This window comes from Vicugna pacos, unplaced genomic scaffold, assembly GCF_048564905.1.
Source record: "Vicugna pacos unplaced genomic scaffold, VicPac4 scaffold_105, whole genome shotgun sequence".
NCBI classification, from domain to species: domain Eukaryota; kingdom Metazoa; phylum Chordata; class Mammalia; order Artiodactyla; family Camelidae; genus Vicugna; species Vicugna pacos.
This window is the reverse complement of record NW_027328785.1, coordinates 1,086,973-1,106,071: the sequence shown is the minus strand read 5'-3', so window position 1 is coordinate 1,106,071 and position 19,099 is coordinate 1,086,973. Positions and strand designations below refer to the sequence as shown.

The 19,099-nt window shown below is 40.4% G+C and overlaps 1 protein-coding gene across 1 annotated transcript in view; it reads right to left on the bottom strand.

Moving 5' to 3' along the window:
• Positions 1-15,667, bottom strand: part of LOC140694828 (trafficking protein particle complex subunit 9-like) — a 195,636-nt gene extending 179,969 nt beyond the window's left edge. Inside the window, exons 1-2 of the mRNA XM_072957878.1 lie at positions 15,339-15,667; positions 13,873-13,996 (exon numbers count right to left, since the gene is read on the bottom strand). Of these exons, the coding sequence (XP_072813979.1) occupies positions 13,873-13,996; positions 15,339-15,394 (180 nt within the window). The 5' untranslated portion in view covers positions 15,395-15,667. The remainder of the gene's footprint in view (positions 1-13,872; positions 13,997-15,338) is intronic.
• Between the last annotated feature and the right edge of the window lie 3,432 nt (positions 15,668-19,099).

The following is a 19,099-nucleotide window of genomic DNA, read 5'->3' as shown; positions in this document are numbered from 1 at the left end:
CCCAGCTGGGCTAACAAGCTAAGTCACAAATCTAAGTGTGATAAGTGTCGGTTTACTGATCTAAGTTTTGCTGAGCTACCTGGTAAACCTGAAGTTTAGTGTCAGTTTAATGGGCTAATAAGCTAACACGTAAATCCAAGGACAACAATTGTCAGTAATGGGATCTGTTCCCAATTGATAAGCTTCAGTGTACTGATTCCTTGCTTTTTGTTGTTTGAGCCTTATTGGCTAATAGCCCCATACTTGTAATTAACCCTATAAAACCTCATGTGCACGTCTTGGAGGTGCTCAGAGCTTTGGAAATGAAGCCCCTCTGAGCGTGCCAGCGAAATAAATCTCAGTACTACAACCTTGTGAGTTATACTTGTTTCTTGGCTTGCCTGTTGTTTCTATAACAACACAAGCGATAATGCCCGTGAGATAAATCTGCGGAGGTTGCTGTCAGGTCCCCATGTCTCACGTAGGAAAATCTGAAACATTTTTCTTACCATTCAGGGTCATCATAAGCCCACCTCACACCTCCCACCTTTAAATGCAGGAGCACAGGTAGGGCCCGACCTTTGCTGTCTCTGTGTCATCACAGTGAGACAGGATGGAAGGGGGAAGAGCACAGCCATTCAAGGAAGGCCACAGCATTTAACATCAAAATGTTAAAGGATTCAAACCCCAATAGGCCTTGAGGCTCAGGATGAAGAGATTTAACTTCTAGCAGATCTTGAGCTTCAGTAAACATCCATTGTAATAGTAACTTGGTGAATAACATGCCCCAGGCAACATGGCAGTCCCAATGCTAGCCACAAAAGGTCAAAGGGTGGGAAATGGCCAACTCCCTGGGAATCCTAGCCCCTTGCCCTAAGGCTGGTCCTTCTACTTATTAGCATATGAAACCACCAAGCCCAAGAAAACAAGCAACACAGCGTCACCTCGCGGTCACCACTCTCTCTCCCTCTTTGGGGAAGGCCCACAATGTGTGGAGTGTGTACCTACTTCTAATAAGAGCATCAAACCCCCACACCTCGTGAAGTTTCTCTTGCCTATCAATGTATCTCTCTGAATAAATCTACCTTTACTCAACACTGGCTTGCTCTTGAATTCTTTACTGCATGAAGTTAAGGAACAAAATCTGGTGGGGCACATCCCAGGGGCTCAATGAAAGCCTGGGACACAGCCCTTCTCATGCCCAACGTTTTTTATTCTTGTATCAACAGGACTGGGCTGTGAAGGGAGGTCTGAGGCCACAGCTAAGGGACAGAAGCAGCCTCCAGGGCTCCAATTGGTGGGCAGTCTCTCCCCCAGCATGGGTCTTGGGGTCTGCCCGGTTCTCTGTGTTTCTCTGTTGTGCTGACTCCCCAGACATACAGCGTACTCCTAGGCTTGTCCCCACAAAACCCTTCTCTCCAAAATACAAGCACATCATGTCACAATCCTCTTGTTCAACAAGGAAATGTTCAGCCCACTTTTTTTCCTCCCCAATAAAGTACCCAACTGTCCTCGCTCCCATCACACCACTATTTTCTTTGTGAGAACTCTGCACTCGCCACACCCCATCCTGAACACAGGTGCCTTACTGGCTGTGATTGAGATGTTTCTTTCTTACACAGCAAGCGTCCTTTCACTTTCCCCTTGTTACCTTAAAAAAGCATTTCCTGAGTCACTCACCCCTCTGATTCTGAACTAACAAAGTGCTGAGTTTGCAGTCACTATATGCATACATCCCAGTTTTGGCTAGGTTTCCATCACAAGATCTTCATTAAGGAGCTGCATCAAGAAGTTTAAAGAGGCTATTCTTACATCTGAGTGGAGGAGCCTGCAAAAAAGTTGAATGGCTTTGAAGAGAGAGTTAACCAGGGACAAAGAATTTGCAGGTCCTAGTCAAAAGTGTCATGAGGCAAAATGTTCTCCCAAGACTCAGTGTGGCTTATGAACACGGAGTCGGCGGGGAGGAGGTGACAGGCAGTGAGTAGGGTGAGTGATACAGGTTACGCTCCCCCAGCTGGGGAAGAAAAGGTTTTTTCCAGTTTTCCAAACAATTTCTTACTACCTTTTTCTATTATTGTCACATACTATTTCCAACGAATTAAGCATATCAATGTCAGTCATTTGGGCCACTTGGGAGAAGCTACACGATGCCATTCATAGGGCTGGGACATGACAGCCACACCAGTCTAGATTGAAAGAACAGTCGGGGTATTTGCAAGGTAATCACGGGCATGCAGCAAACTCCCCAGCTTCAATGACCTCATCTCAATGCTGGGGCCAATAAAACTACCAAGCAAAGTGCGTGATGATTATGGCCAACATCTGTTTATTAGTTAAGTGCCCGAGACAACTGTCGCTTAATGGGGAATGAGTAAGATCAACGAGGCCCTGTCTACCTGGCCACACGCGCCCTGCCTTCCTGCCTTGGTGCAGCAGCAGAACTTGTTTAGCTGAGATGAACACCCCCAGAGCAGCCCAGACGGGAAAGCTCCCAGCTCTGCACGGCGAGACATGTTCCTTTCCTTCTCAGAGCTGATCACAATTTGCTGTCGTCTGTTTTTATGTTTATCCCTTTTGTAACTGTGTCTCCTTCGGAGTTTTTGCTCAAGCAGCACGGGGCCAGATGTGTCTTGCGGCCTGCCGGATATTCTGGGCAGGGAAACAGCCGACTCCATATCTGGCTCTGGTGCTGAACAGAGAGGGCAGAAGGCCCAGGGGCCCATGCTGAACCGAGGCCTCTGCACCCAAAATTATGCTCTGATTTTGGGCAAATTATACAGTCTTTTTACCATGAGATTCCTCATCTGTCCATGAAAATAACTGTCCATGGCACATAGAATTACAAGGATTATAGGAAATCACCAAGTTCATAACCTAGCCAAGGGGCTGCAAGTGCATCCTCAACAGACAAATGCTGCCTTTACGGCTCTGACACATGCTAAGCGGGGCGGCCCCACACAGTGAACACTGCTAAGTGCCAGTGGGTTAAGTGCTTCATGTGTGCTATAATACTCTTTAGATCTTACAACAATCCCAGGGTGAAACGAATATTATGCCCATTTCACAGATTCACCAACAGGTTAAGAGATTTTGAATTCTATTCCAAGGCCCTATGGTGAAGAAATGGCAATTTAAACCGGAATCTGGGCCCAGGCCTTGGCTCCATCTCTCTCCAATCCACCTGACCACTTGCCTTTGAATTCCACCTCTCCAATACACAAGTTTCAGCCGGCCAGCTCTTAAATGCAATTTGTGCAGTTTGTCAATGTTGGTTAATTACCATAAACTGTTCTCAGAAACCACTACAGTAAAGAAAGGTGGACGTAAGGAATTCTGCATTGCGTTCTCCTGCAATGTGCAGGATCCCTTTCCTACACCTCCAAATCCAAGTGTATGCTTCCTCCCTGTTTATGTTTGCACACGGCTTATTAAAGCAGAAGGTACCTGCAGTAATTCCATCTCGGTTGCTTTCCAAGTTTGCAGATTATCCATAATCAGTCTGTGAACGAAAATACTACAATGTGAATGAGAATACTGTAACCATGACAGTAAACAAAGAATACTGAAACCAAGTCATTAAAGGCTGCCGCCACCCCCCAGCTAGGACAGGCCTGCAGCTCAGCTGCTACAGCAACTCACAATGGTGTCATCTGAGCAGACTCAGAATAAGAAAGGACAGGCTACTGGCCCGAGATAGCTAGGTGCTTGTCTAAAAAATGAATTCAGTGAGTCCAAATATTTGCTTCCTCTCACACATACAAAAGTACTAAATTCTTGAACTTGAGATACCTGGCTTTCTTTAGATAACAAGCAATCTTTTATTGTTCCAACAACCTGGTCTTTGTTGTAAAGCTCCTATATATCCTAGCTCTGCCTCAACCTCTTGGGAGCAGTCCCTCAGAGAGTTCTGACAGGCTGTCATCCTGGCTCGAGTCCTCCCGCCAAATGAAACATAACTCTTAACTTTTAGGCTGCACATGTATTTCAGTCAACAGTTTTGGACACCATGAAGCACCACAGCAGATTTCTCTCCACCTGAACTCTCCAAGTAACCGGAGCCTTGGTACCAGCAGTGGCCCTTTGTGCCCATCCACCTCCTCGGGGAGTCCAGATGAATTTGGGTGAGTCTCTCTAGGTTCTCGGATCTCACATATTGGTTGATGATCCTAAGTTTTATCTGGCGGTGTATCCAGGTACGTGGCCCTCCAGTTGAAAGAAACTGAGGTGAATTACCCACCCAGTGGAGACATATTGAGTGGGGCCTGGTTGAAAGATAACAGGAAATATCCACCTTGAGGATATGTCCAAAGTGGGGCTGGTGGAAACATATGAGGAAAATACTCATCCAGTGGAGACATCCTGAGTGAGTCCAAGTTGAAAGACACTGGGTTCAGGACTGAGTGGTTAGGTAAGAGTCTGGTCTAATATTTTCCTCAATTTGGTTACCTCCATTGAATTTTTCAGGATAAAAGTAAAACTCTTATGAGGAAACTTTCAACTCCAAAATTCGGACCATCCTCCTGGCTGGTAACAGCTTTCTCGGGTGACAGAGAATCTTCCAGGAGTGGTAGACACAAAGACTTCATGCCACAGAGTTGTCCCTGTGGGAAATCTTACTAGCAAATTTATTCTGAGAACCCGACCTTACAATGGGGAATAGAAATTTCAAAAAAAAAAAAAATAAAGAACAGAAAAGAAAAGAAAAAGAAATGACAGTTTGCCAGTCTCCAACTATTACCCCAGCCAGGTTTATGTACATACAAAATTTACAACATTAATTGGGAATAAGAAAAAAAAAAAAACTCACTCTGAAAATAACTAACCAGGCCTGATAAAAACATTTTTTGGAATTCTGAACTTATAAAAACAAAATCCCCTTTAGGGGTAACTTGGATTTCTCTTCCTGTGTCCTTGAAATGTAAATGTTTTATCTTTCTCTGGGTGTTTTAAGTGTGTGTATGTATGTATATGTATGTTTAATTTATTTTTTAAAGGAAACCTTGGACTCCACCATACAAAAGTTTCAAGTATTGTGTACATATGGTGGCCACGCAAATAAATTGGGATTCTAAGCAATTCTTTGATTGTACCAATTTTCAGATATTTTGCCATCTTAAACTTGGCTGCATCAGCCTGGACCACAAAGGCTTTTAGCTTTTGGAGAGTAAACCTTTGAATTTTATTTAGGCAACACCCCGACTCTCATGTGGAAGTGCCTCTTCATCTTATTGGTTTAAAATCACTATATATATATTATATTTGTATATAAATTGACGGCCATATGATGGATTTTTTAATTTGGAAAAACTTTTTAATTGGTGAAAGTTTAAAGAGATCTCATTATAAACAGTTGTTTTATGGTTTCTATTAAAATCAAGTTTAAATGTAGAAAAATATATCTAATGGTTAACCTAAGAACTTAGTTGAAAAAATAAAACTGGTTTGAAAAGCTACGTTTGTGTTTTCCTTTCTGATAAATGTTTCTAGATATGCTAATAAAAACTTAGAATAATTAATGTTAATTAGGTTGAATAACTGGCAAAATGATTGTAAAAATGTCGAAAAAAAAAATAAGTGGCTTATCCCAAAAGGATAAATATTTTTATATGGTTATTTTGAATCAAATAAATAAAATGGACATTTTTGGATTTACATACAGGGTTTTGATACTACACAACGTAAAGTTAAAAAAAAAAGGGCCAAAGAGTTCACCTACTCCCCCCCAAGATAAAAGTTCAAACAAGCCCATTTTACTTACCACAGTTTGAAATATATGTATATATAGACTGAAATACTTGATCAATAATTGGGATAACAGACCAATTAATGAAATTAAAAACTGAGAAGTGCCTAAGCTCTTTGGCTGAATCTTGGGCATCCTAGAGACTTCTATAAAATTATATACAATGCACACACACACAAAAAAAGGTTTCTGGCACTCCTTCTAGAAATAAGAATTATTGATTAAACTTAATAAATATAAAAATTAAAGGTATAAGTTTTAATAAAATTGAGATAAAAGTTTGTGAAATTGGTATATTTAAATGGTCTTTATACAAAACTTTTGCTTGTGTTGTGGGATACATATGTTTAAGAGGAAAAACACTTCCCCTTCTTGGTATTATAAGGCTAGGCACATATCTGTCCCTCTGAAAATATTAATTGAACAAATTAAAATAAACCAATATAGTTACATAAGCCGTCCAATATAATGTAAAACTAAAAACTAATTTGAGTGGCTAATAAAAAAATACAGGTTTACCCTGGGTTTAACTTATAACACAAGGAAAAGAGATCTTACTAAATGCCTTATGCAAGTTTTGGAAGACATATTTAAGTAAGCCTTAAAGTTTTAAATCATGGAATTCTTTGTTTACAGCTCTTCTCACTGATACAAAAATGCCATTTAAGGAGATAAAATACGGCCTGGGTGAGAGAGCAGTTCTCTGGGGACCTGGAAGACAGTGTCTTTGTCTTGCACATCAGAAATATAAATACAACAAATAGTGACCTAGGACTGAGTCTAATTAGCTCAACGAAATAAACCTTAAGGCCAAGAAATTTTTGGCATATTAGAACTCAGAACTCTGAAGGGTCCTTCAGACATTGTGAAGAAATTTTAACTGTCTGTTTCATAAATAGTAAGCCTTAATGATTTGAGCAAGCAAATTCAGCTTACTCCAACTATTATTATACCTATCTTATAAGTAAGTTTTAAAGTGAAGCTATGAGATCTCTAGCTTTTTTCTGATTATAAGCCTGTGTACACATTATAGAAGTGAGATATTTCTACTGCTAAAGAAAAAAAATTCAAAGTCATAGAGCTCTGCTTAATTGACGTAAAAATATAAGAGCTTAAACATTAAGTATTTTTAAAATAACAACTGAACAAATTGACTTTCAGCGTCATGTGAAATGGAAAATATTCAATATTAAGATAATATTTGATATTGTTTAGTTTAAGTATGTTCTAATTAATATAGACATCTTTAAAGTCATCAATATTATGTATAATACCTTTACTGTACCTAGGTTTAATGAAAGTCAAATAAGATCCTGTTATATCTGTTGCAGATTTGTCAAAAAAAAATAAAAGTAATGTGCTGTGGTAAAATTTTAAGTAAATTAAATGCAAATGAGATGAGAGCTTTGGGTAAATATTTAAAATATATTTTTAAAATGTATGTTTAAGATAATCTCTAAGTGTTTGGTATCTTTAAATTCTAGTGTTGTGCTAAATTAAGTTAAATCACAAGATTTTATTAAATAGCTATGCCATTTTCAGATAAAATAACATTGAAATACGAATTACTTAACATTTAACTTCCTCTTACAGTGAAACTAAAGGTATATAGAAATATTAATAAATGGTTGGTGCCACACTGAAATAGTCTCTATTAGTAAGGGAATGATCTCAGTATCCTAGGAAAGTAATATAAATGCGTAAAGGAAGATATAAGAATGGAATTATATTTTGTTAATGAAAAATAGTGACTTTCTCCTGAACCTGGTTACTTCTGAATAGAAGAAAAATAAGGGACACACTAATATAAGTATAGAAAGCTGTGGAAGGCTTGTGGAAAAGGAACCCTGAGGGAAGAGTTTTGTACATGGTCAGAATTGGCTAAGTTTAGAAACAAATTGGGCAACGTAAATGAATCTTAGAAGTAAGCTGGTACAAGATTAGAATTGTTTTTCTCTCTGTTAAGAGGAAAAAATTTTCTTAAAATGTTAATCCTCCTTCAGTAACAGATTGTAAAACTTCTTATACCACTTAGCTGATCTGTTCTGCCTTTACCTTTGACGTATTTTCTTGTTAATGAATTAGTACTACTTTACAGTGATCTATATGTTTATCTGATCAAGTGTTCTGAAATCTTTCAAAAAGCTCCCCAAATATAAAATTCTAATTAATTAAATAAAAATTAATTTAATTAATTAAAATTCTTTTAATCTCCAGTTAAGTTTGGGATGCTACAGAAGGCCCCTGAAACATCCCAAAGGGAGATTTTTAACTATAAAGTTTCATTTGGCATTTTAAATAACATGGAATTGTCAAATGAATCATAAAACTTCTAAGGTTATATTGAATGAGACAATATTATTAATATAGATATTGTAGAAATTATATGGACTCCCTAAAATTCTGGTATATCTGAAATGTTACCAGTGATAATTATGGGTATAGTGAACAGATTTCTTTATTGATTATAGTGTAACGGTGTTTAACCATGCTTTTAAATCTTTTGTCATTTATAGACAGTTAATTGTTTTCTTCTGATGGTTTTGCAAAATGCTTTCTCTTCAAGGAGATTTACTGATTCCTAATAAATTTCACACTATAGCACTGAACTAAACTGGGTAAGACATTTTAAAGTTCTAATGAAAACTCTCATTAAAAGAATTAGTTACATGGGACTGATTAACCTGCTGAATATGGTTATAATTTTTGATATTGTTTGAAATACTACTGGCTTTTAACCTGTTTCCCAGACGTAAAGAATCTCTTCTCCTTAAGCTAGTTATGGTTCACAGCAATTTGATAAATTATACCTATGTAATCACACTTGGAACACTTATCTTTTCTCTCTATCTGATCCCTCAAGAGACTAAAAACACTTAGGTCCCCAGTGGCTCTATCAAACAAATTAGGGAGATCATCTCCTAACAGATATAGGAGTATAAAGATATTTTAAGGATTTTAAAGAGAAAAGAATTTACCTAAATCTGTAAGGCAGAAACCCATGAAAAGCCTTGACGTGTCTTTCTTGGCCTTAGCAAACCTTAACATTCTACCCTGAGACTCCGTATTAAAACTTCCAACACAGCCAATTTAAAAAAGCCTATATGATCAAATAATCAGACTTAACTTGTAAAAAATTAATCTTGATTTGGCTATATTTGAGAAAACTGAGGGTAACTTAAGAGAGAAAATAAATTATATTTTAGTGGATATTAAATTCTAGTTTTGTTAATTGAGGTCCATATTTACTAAGACACTTCCCAGATCATTCCTTGCTGTTATGTCACATTACTGTACGGTTTAATTGAATTATGAAAAGGATACTCTAGGTTTGTTTCTGAAGCTCAGAAATCTATCCTTGGGTAAAGTTCCAATGCCCCATGACCTGCAGCCAGGGGATTATACATACTGCAACAGGCATGACTTAAAGAACTGTCTCCAACCTGAATGGAAGGACCCTTTTTCAGGTACTCTTTACCAGACCATACACACCAAAGCTGAAGGAAACGAAGTCTCGGATTCATTTCCTATCTGAAACATCCCCTGCAGTGCACTGGCCTATCGAGTGCTGCTCACCTTAAAACAATGCCCAAATGGAGAAAAAGCTACCAGACCAGGATGAGAAGAAGACGACATCTGAGCTAGACAGCTGACCCAAGACACCGGACCAGGACTGTATACCAATTACTTTGATAATTTCTCCAACCTTTGATTATGATCTACTCCACTTGTTAAGTTTATGATAAATTACCTATGTCTAGTACTTCTGTGTTACCTTGGTGGGTTTCCCTACTCCAAGGCTCTAATTAGATAGCCCTCAGAAACGTTATTCTAAAAAGAAATTATAGTTCTGTTTAGGCCACTGTTGATCTTACAAGGTGGGAGATTTCAACTGGCCAATTAATACCTGCTCTGACCCTGACCATAAATATGAACTTTCTCATAGGATCAAACTCAGAAACACAAGCAAAATTTTAACCCAAAAATACAACTTCTCGACTATTAAATTCTTACTCGTGACTTTATTAACGTTACTAGCTGTATTACTTATATCCTGTCTATTTTATAAAATTGTTGTCTGTTACATTTCCCAATGTGTAACTAAGCCCACAAGATTGATGATGGCTAAACATCTTGAAGAAACAGATAAAATTTATAACCCTGAATAAAATAAATATAATAGTGTGATTCTAGGTATGGGAATGAGCAAAGATGGGTAAACACTTTCTGTATCATAATAGACTAGTAAGACAGGTGATCCAGAGAACTTTTAGTATCAACAGGGCCTGACCAAAAAAACTTACACCTTGAATGGCAACTTAGAAGATTCTTCACCTGAACTAGGAATGAGCCATCCTAGCACCGTGGGACAAAATTGGTCATGAAATTTCTCTCAAAATATTGGTCAAATTTAGGACCAAGTGGGAGCACTGTGAATGAAAATACTACAATGTGCATGAAAATACTGCAACCATGACAGTAAACAAAGAATGCTGAATCCGAGTCATCAGCGGCTGCTGCCAACCCCCAGCGAGTACATGCCTACAGCCCGGCCTCTCAGCCACTCACAGTGGTGCCCTCTGAGCAGACTCAGAGTAAGAAAGGACAGGATACTGGCCCTAGATAGCCAGGGGCTTGCCAAAGGAATGAATTCAATGACTCAAATGTTTGCTTCTCACCATACATAGAAAAGCAGTAAATACTTGAACTTGAGATATCTGGTTTTCTTTAGATAACAAGCAATATTTTATTGTTCCAATTACCTGGTCTTTGTTGTAAGCTTCTAATATATCCTAGCTCCTCCCCTACCTCTTGGGAGCAGTCCCTCAGAGTGATCTGAGAGGCTGTCATCCCGGCTCGAGTCCTCCAGCCAAATAAAACAAAGCCCTTAACATATAGGCTGAACTTTATTTCAATGACGTTCCAGAATAGACACAACTCATCAATTCTGTAATGGAACACACTGAATCAGGAACCAAAGCGTGTTTTAGTCCGGAAAATCTCCGGGTTCCTATTTCTTCCTGTCATTATACAATCCCTCTAGAACTCATTAATTTGCTGTCTGCTCCTCTGGCAACAAAACTCGTAGAAGACTCAACTCAGCAGAGCGCCCTGCTGGGGAGAACACCCCGCAGAAGCACTGCAGGCTGCCTTCCCTCCTGCACGCTCTGCTGACCCTTGGTGTCCTCCGTGGAGACCAGGCCAACAGAGCTGTTCCTAACAGCTACAAATTCGCACACGTTAAATAAATCATTTTATTTTATATGATATTTTACGTATATACACATCTCTGAAAACAGCTTTGCAGAAGCTCAAATCTTCAACATCAATCCCCAAAGGCAAATCCGGTCCCCAAGGGGAAACAAGACTTAAGACGACGCTAAGGCCTCCAAAGTCCTCTCAAGGACCGTCAACCAAACTGCCTGCAGGTCTGCAGCTGCAGGCTGTTACATGTCTGCTTTTAAAGCAACCCCTTCCTGCCCTCGGGTATTACAGTGTCCCTCTATGCCCTCCCGTCTCAGGGTAAAAGCAGCCGTTGCAGAACCTTGCAGGGAAGCACTGACAGGAGTCGACAAAGAGGATCAGAGCTAAGCTAATACTTCTGATGACACGACCTTGTCACTGTGTCACTTTACAGATGAAGATATATATAGAGAGAGGTGGGGTGATATTGCTCAAAGTCACACAGCTAATAAGTGGCAAAGTCTATAACTCTGCTCTTCCCTTCGGCGTGACGCCCCAGCTGGGACGCCCACAGGGTTGTCTCATGCCTGCCTGAACAATCCTCTCCTGTCACTCATAACCCACCACAGGGTCTGACCCTAGCCTGCCTTTTCAGCATCTATTTCCTCCAGTCTCTCAGGAACAAGGCCGTTTGGGCCACTGTATGACTTCCGGCTCCCGGAAACATCAGTGCTCATGCTGGTCTTGCCTGTGCATCCGGCCCGCTGCTCAGAGGCTCTTCCTCCCCTGCAGGAGTACGTTTCCACTCTCCGCAGGGACACCTCCTCAGGGGAGCCCTCTTCTCGCTCTCAGCACGGCAGGGCCACATCCCGAGCTGCCCCATTAGGACAGTGTGCGCCCAGGTCTGTTAATCAGACCAGCAGCATCAGAGCTAGGGATTATGCCCGGGCTACCCTGCAAAACTACTGCCCGCCACACAGCCCCCAGCCAGCAGGTCACCTGGAAGTCACAGCAAGTGCCCCACCCAATCCAGAAGCCTCTTCATTTGCCAGCATCGCTGATGACTGGTTTCCAAACTTTGGTCAGTTTCGCACAAAACAGCACCTTCAACTGTGAAGCAGAGGGTTTCGCTTCTGCTCCCCATCCTTACTGGTAATGTCAAGGAAAACAAAGAGTCCTTTTCTCAACACTTTTATAATGACACCCTCCCACCCACAATACTCATATGCTCAAGAGCTTTGGATCCACGTGATTTTCTTTCCCTTATGATAAGCGGCTCAAAACACTGCGGGATTCCTTCTATTTAGAGGGTATTTGTACTCAGTTTATCGGCTTTAATCTGTTTTTGTCTCTCTTCAATATCCCTAGCAGTTGCCACCTCTTACTCCCTTCAGCAGCCTCCCTCCCAACATCTACTCTAGGAAATCAGCTGTGATGAGGGGCCCTGGGGCAGTCACAGACGATGCAACTAAGGCAAAGAGAGGGTCCATAATTTGCCCGAGAAGATCAGCTTCAACCCCCAACAATGTGTGTCACGTCCCTGTGTTTAACTCTTATGCTAAGCAAGATAACTTTTTGTAGATTATGGTTATAAACAGATGAGGTATAAAAATACATACAAGGACACACATCTACTCTAAGATGCTCACTAACTCCACTATTTTGTTTCTACTTATTTCTATTAAAAAATATTAAGAACCTCTGCAGTCTGTATAGCAAAATGTTACTGGGCTTTAAATCCAGAATATAGAGGTGTTAAATGTGTCATTACTCATACTTATTTGTATGTTCACAATACAAAATTATTTGAAAGTCCCTCTCACCTCCCCCTACTCACTACTGGCTCTCACCTGAGCTCCCAGACCACACATCTAACAACCTTTCACTTTACCCACAGCTGAACTCATCAGTTTTCCGCAGAACTCCCTCTGCAGCTTTCCCTCCTCAGAGCACAGAAGGACCATCATTTACCTCATTAATCCACCCAGAAACCTGTGCCTTACTCCATCCTGCATTCACAGCCAGCCTTCATCCTTTCCTTTTTACCATCTAAACATGCCTTCAATATGTTCGCTTTTAAACACTGACCGTCCCACCGCTCAAGTGGAAGCCACCAACACTGCCCACCTGGACTCACGAGTCTCCTAAGTGGCCCCACAGCCGCTCTCCCCTACTTGAGACAAATGGGACTGTGCCACTCCCGCGCTTTTTGGACTCTTTTAAGACCCACTCTTCTTAGAAGAAACTCCGAGTTCTTCACCAGGTGAAAGTCTTTGCCATGAAATTGTCACCTCAGGGAGGGCAGGACCCGCCCTCTCCCCTCGGCCCCGCCCTCTGGCAGAGCATCAGCTTGGGAGGACCTGCTGAGCTACACCAACCTGTATTCTAAACCTGGTCTGAGTTCTTAGCAAACTGCTTCACTTATCCATACAATTCCAAGGTAAATTAGAAAGATTTTAGATGTTGAGCTAGACTATTGATTTTGGGATTTTGCACTAGCAACCTGCAAGGACATGTTCTAAAGATTCTGTCTTCTTAAAACCACACCCAGGTTAAAGGAGTATTTGTGGAATGTCTTCGGAGGAAAAGGGACTGTACTTTTACAGGCTTTATGTTTTATAACATGAACAACCCGGACAGGGTCACAAATGGAACCGCCTCACAAGTGACAGAAGACAGGTGAGAGGCCCAAACAACAGGTTGCAAAGATGGTAAGAGTAAACATGATTCTCCAACCCCCCCAAAAAATTTTTGAAACAACCAAAAATTCTGAATTTTAAAAGTAAAAGAGTATCATATAGAGAAATGAAATAAATAATGCTCTTCATCAGGGTTTCAAGATCTCACTCCAGAGTTTTTAGCAGGCCATACTGAATCCTAGCACAGAAAAATCAAATGGACTTGTAGTGAGAAAGTTCCAGAAAAACTGCAGTAATTCCTCCACTTGTGTAAGGACATACACTCACCTGCTGAAGGTGAATGTAAACCGCATTCTGGATAAATTCGAAAGCTTCCAGGCTCCGCTTCTGGATGCCAAGGACATGGACAGCTTGGAAGCATGCTTCTAACTCAGTCACCGGCATTTTTACCCTGCAGGGGAAACGGAGGCACCCAGTCAAGAGCAGAGATGTTCCTGTCGTGTCTCACAGGCCGTGCCTCGGGGATTCAGTGCCCTGCAGCAGCCCGGCCCCAGGCAAGGACCAGCAGCGTTTTCCACCCAAGCAGGAGGGGCACTGTGCTTGAGAAAGCCCATCTCCGATGGGGGCAAGAGGGGCTGGTGGGGTTCAGTGAACCTATAAATGCCCACAGAAATATGCCTGCATTCATTCAAGTGATGCAAACAACTGTAGCAGGCTATTTAACAAAATTTCAATTGTCAGTGGAAATTTTGCCATTCCTTTCCGCTTGTCCCCTGCACTCTGAGACAGGCTTAGGCTCTCTTACACCTGCAGCTCTGTGCAATAGTTGTGAAGTCATTTTACTTTACAGATACCACGGTTCTGCCCAGGGTGATATCCAGCCCAGAGAGGTGGCCCAGGCCAATTTAAAGCTATGTGGCTTGCGTGCAGGGACAATTACAGGAGCTGGTTCCGGAGCCAGGCCCCTCCCCACCTCTGCTCCCCTCTCTCCCGAGGCCCCGCTGCCAAGCACTCAGGCTCCGTGATCTTCAGTCCTACTCTTCTACTCTACTCCAAACCCTTTTCCTTTTCTTTTTTTTCCCTAATTATTCCCAGCTGGAGTGATTTTTCAATCTCAATATCTGAAAAAATTCCTGCAGCCGAAAAAGAGGTCTCCAGAGGTCAATGCCCATATGCTGGTTCCTGAAGAGAGCCCCTGGCTACGGGGACCCTCACCAACACTCACGGGGCATCAGAGATGTTGCAGGGTCGGCCACCCCCTACAAGAGTTTGCTGTCACCCCAATGCCTGCACAGCATCCCTGCTCACAAAATATAGTTGGTACACTTATCGGTTATTAAGAAGCAAAAATACAAAATTGCTCATATTTCTTACTAATATTATCTATGAAGCTGGAAACGGAATTGTAATAAAATGTAACAGTTTTTACCCTATGTTAAATCTGTTCCTTTGAGTTTAAACCTGTGCCCTGTTTCCTAGGCTCAGACTTGGTAGCTCTGCACCATTTGAAAAAGAAAGTTGCCTTTAGCCTGAAATCTGCAGGAAAGCCTATTCTCCTGGCCCTGATCTTTAAAAATGTTAGCTCATCTGCACTTCTGTAGCGATGGCAAGTTGCATAATAGAGAATAGCCTTTGTTTTTTTGGAGGTTTTACAGGGGTACCATGATTTGATCCACATGGACAGCTGCAAGAACAGCGGATTCAAAGGACAAACAATTCATAAAGCAAGAAGTATGCAACAACCAACCACAACCCTCCCCCCTTTTTAGTATAAAAGGAGACTGAATTCTTACTTGGGGAAGATAGTTCTCCAGGACATCAGTCTGCCGTCTTCTGGGTCTGCCAGCATTGCAAGTGAAGTCACTATTCCTTGCTCCAACACCTCATCTCCCGGTTTATTGGCCTGTCATGCGGCGAGCAGAACGAGTTTGGACTCGGTAACAAAATGACTGCATTGGAGGTAGTATGTCTCCAATGTTTCCTCGTTTCCAATATGTAACATGCACATCATTTATGATCTAGTGCAAATAATTCATCAAAGACAACCACAAAAAGAAACTATACTCACCTAGCTATCAACACTGAAGTCACAACCTGTCAATTTTATATGATGTTGAACAACACAATGGAAAAACCTAACATAGGGAGTTGATTCCACGGAAATAAAATTATTTCTACTCCTTCAATACTTTTTCTTTTCTTTTCTATTTTATTTTGTTTTGCTTATTGAAAGGAAAATAAAAGTCAAGTCATTTTATTTCACGTATTTTTGTTATAGCTACATTCTTTAAATACTACAAAGAGATTTAAACTGCAAAAAAAATTGTTCATATATTAGTATAAAGATATATACACAATCAATGGGGATTAGGAAAGGAATGGACATTTACTAAAAATCCACTGCAATCTTGTCTTTTACAAGCATATCCTGGAATATAAGCTGTATGATCCAGGGGGCCCCATCCCCATTCTCACTGTTGAGTCCCTTAGCAATCAACTACTAAGGCACCAGCATAGAACCATGTGATCAGTATTTGAGGAATAAATTAGGGAATTAGCACATTCAATTCTAAAACAAAAACCCTAAAATAAATACTGAACTTATTTACAGATAAAGAAAATTGGAACCAAAAAAGTAGTTATTTCCCCAAGGTCACAAAGCTAATAACTGGTAAAGACAAGATTTGAACTCATCTGCCTGATTCTAAAAACTAAGGTGGAAATCCCATTCGACTGGGGAGGGTCCAGCAGCAGAGCCTATCACCCTATCTTTGTTCAGATCTAGCCTTAGACAGCCTGAGACAGCACCCCATTCCTATGGAACTCGAGGGCAAATGATAACAATAAGGATTTTATATCCAGTAGTTTGTTAGGTCTCATTTATATAAAGTGTCAGCAGGTCAGCAGAAAAACTCTGGAAAATATGAGTGGGTCCAGAGCTTTCTGCTGATTAGTAACTCAGTCTCTCAGGACATAGTGACCTTCCCATGAGAGGCCTCATGGACATAAACTAAAGGCAGCTGAGCAATGAAAACTAACAAGAACCTGGAACTCAAGCAAGAAGGTTCCCTGCCATCCCCCACCCAGTTGCCTCTTCACCCGCATGGACACGATGGCAGGAGACCCAGATTCTTGTCCAAGTTACATCATCATGGATTCTCATCCATAATAATGTATGACTCTATGCCACCTTATGTCCATTAAAACTCAAATATGATAACACCAATATCTCAGCAGAATATCTATGTCTCCACTTCCTGTCTTCTAATAGGAGAATATTTTTATGGACAAAAAGCAGAAATCCAATTTAAAAAACCATGCACGAAGCCAGGTGAAATTCTGCTTAAGAGACTGCTCTCACGCTGAGTAAATGAAAACTCAGAAAAAGTGGCCCTTCTCCCTCAGTAAATGGGAGGTAGCCTGATGTGTGTGTGTGTGTGTGTGTGCACGTGTGTGTGTGTGTAAATCAAATACAATGAATTCTGGGATGTGTACAGTTTTTTTAAGTCACTGTCATTTCATGGGAATGAGCCAACATTTAAATAATTTGAATCTAGTGTTCTGAGAGAGTCTCGGGCTCTTGGTGGAGGAGGTGAAAGGGGAGAGTGAAGGAGGAAAGAGGTACATGAAGCAAAGAAGTAAGAATACTGCCAGGGAAAGGCAAGACGTTAGTTTTGTTCTTCCTTGCACCACATACAAATTAGGGACTCGCTTTCTGCTGATGACTTATCGAGCACTGAGTTGCAGGAGAAGAGGGGACAGCTCATTGCTCACTGAGCTTGTGACTGTACGTGGCATCTTATAGACACAAATCATTTACCCTGATCAAACACTCTAGCAGCAGGCTGTAATTCTTCTGTTTTGAGAGACAACAAAGCAGGAGTTCAAACAGGATGCATAACTTGACAAAAGTCAGAGGTCCAGTAAACTAAAGAGGATTAATTCAAACTCAGATCTGAATGCAGAGTCTGATCTTCCCACTCCCAGGACTGGAAAATCCTTAACACAGGCTCCCCAGCTCCCCTGCATTGTTCCTGGCACCAAGCATTTGCCATGGCAATGGTCACCATTTCTCACAGACACAGCGCTCTGTGCAGCAAATGACCTTGATCAGACCTTGATCATCTACCTGCCACGCCCACCAGGCTTCACCATACAGGCAGGAAAGCTGGCTTTCAAGTGCATACAAAGCCATTCCTTGTCTAACCTGGGCTCTTCTGTGGTTTCTCCAGCCTAAAGGCAGCCATGAAACTGCTCACAGTTTGTACATGAGCCACACTACCTCTCTCCATCTGTCTCCCCACCTATACTACTTAGCTATGAACATTTTGAGAATCTTCGACACAAATTTTTAAAAACAAAAAAGAAAGGATTCTGGAACAACTACTTAATACTTACAATTTTAAATGACAAATTACAAAGTGAGTATTTACAAACCGAATCTTCCTTTCTAAATTTCAGTTTTAAGCGTTTAAAAATATAATAGCAAAAAATTTTCACTTACAAAATTGACAAAAACATAAACAATAATCTGGAATAAGTTAAAAAATAATGCCCATGTTCTAAATGGAGAAACTTCAGGGCTGTACTGAGGGGTAAAGTAAGAGGTGAGAATGTAGAGACATCAACAAATTGCATGGAGGAAAGCAGTTTTGTAAAGATGTAAGTTCCCATCAGAATAATTCAAAACTTACTGAAAACTCCCATGACAACTCCAATCTGATTTTTTTTTAACTTGAACAAAATATTTTGGAATTCTTCAGGAATAATAAAATCATAATACTAGACAAGAAAATTTGGGATGGAAGAAAAGAATGAAAAAAAATTCAGACTGCCAATTATTAAATAAATTTTTACAATATGTAAGTTATGGTGCTGGAGTAAGAAAGGCAGATTGACAGAAGGGAACCATGAGCTCAAAAAGAGACTCTAGTGTACATAAGTATTTTGTAAAGGTGGGATTTCAAATCAAAGAGAAAAGTATGACTTCAGTAATTGTCCTGAGACAATCAGACAATCACCTAGAAAGAATAAATACTATTCCTCTCATAAGGACCACAAGATAATTTACAGACAGTGATGTAAATATAAAAAAGTACTAATAACAGCAAATACAACACTTTGTTCTTATTAACTCAACTTACCCTTACATTAACAAGTACTATTATCATCTCCATCTTAGAGATTAAAAAAAACCTGCAGAGGAGATTTATTCCAGTATAAGAAATTATTTTTAAGAATAATTTCAAAGATAAAACACATAAGGAATACATTTATTATCATAAGACTATTTTGGGACACTACCAAAATTAAAATCCTCCTAAACAAAATGAAAGGCAAGAAATGACAAGAAAAAGCTCTGTGATACATGTTGTTGAAGACAAGAAGTTAATGTTCATAACATACAAAGAGCTGTCACAAAGCAACAAGAAGCTCCCCCACTTAAATGTGTGCAAAGGATAAAAGGAATCATTCATTTTAAAAAAGTCAAATGGCTAATGAGTGAAAAATGCTCAATACCTCACTGGTCATCAAATGCAAACTAAAACAATGA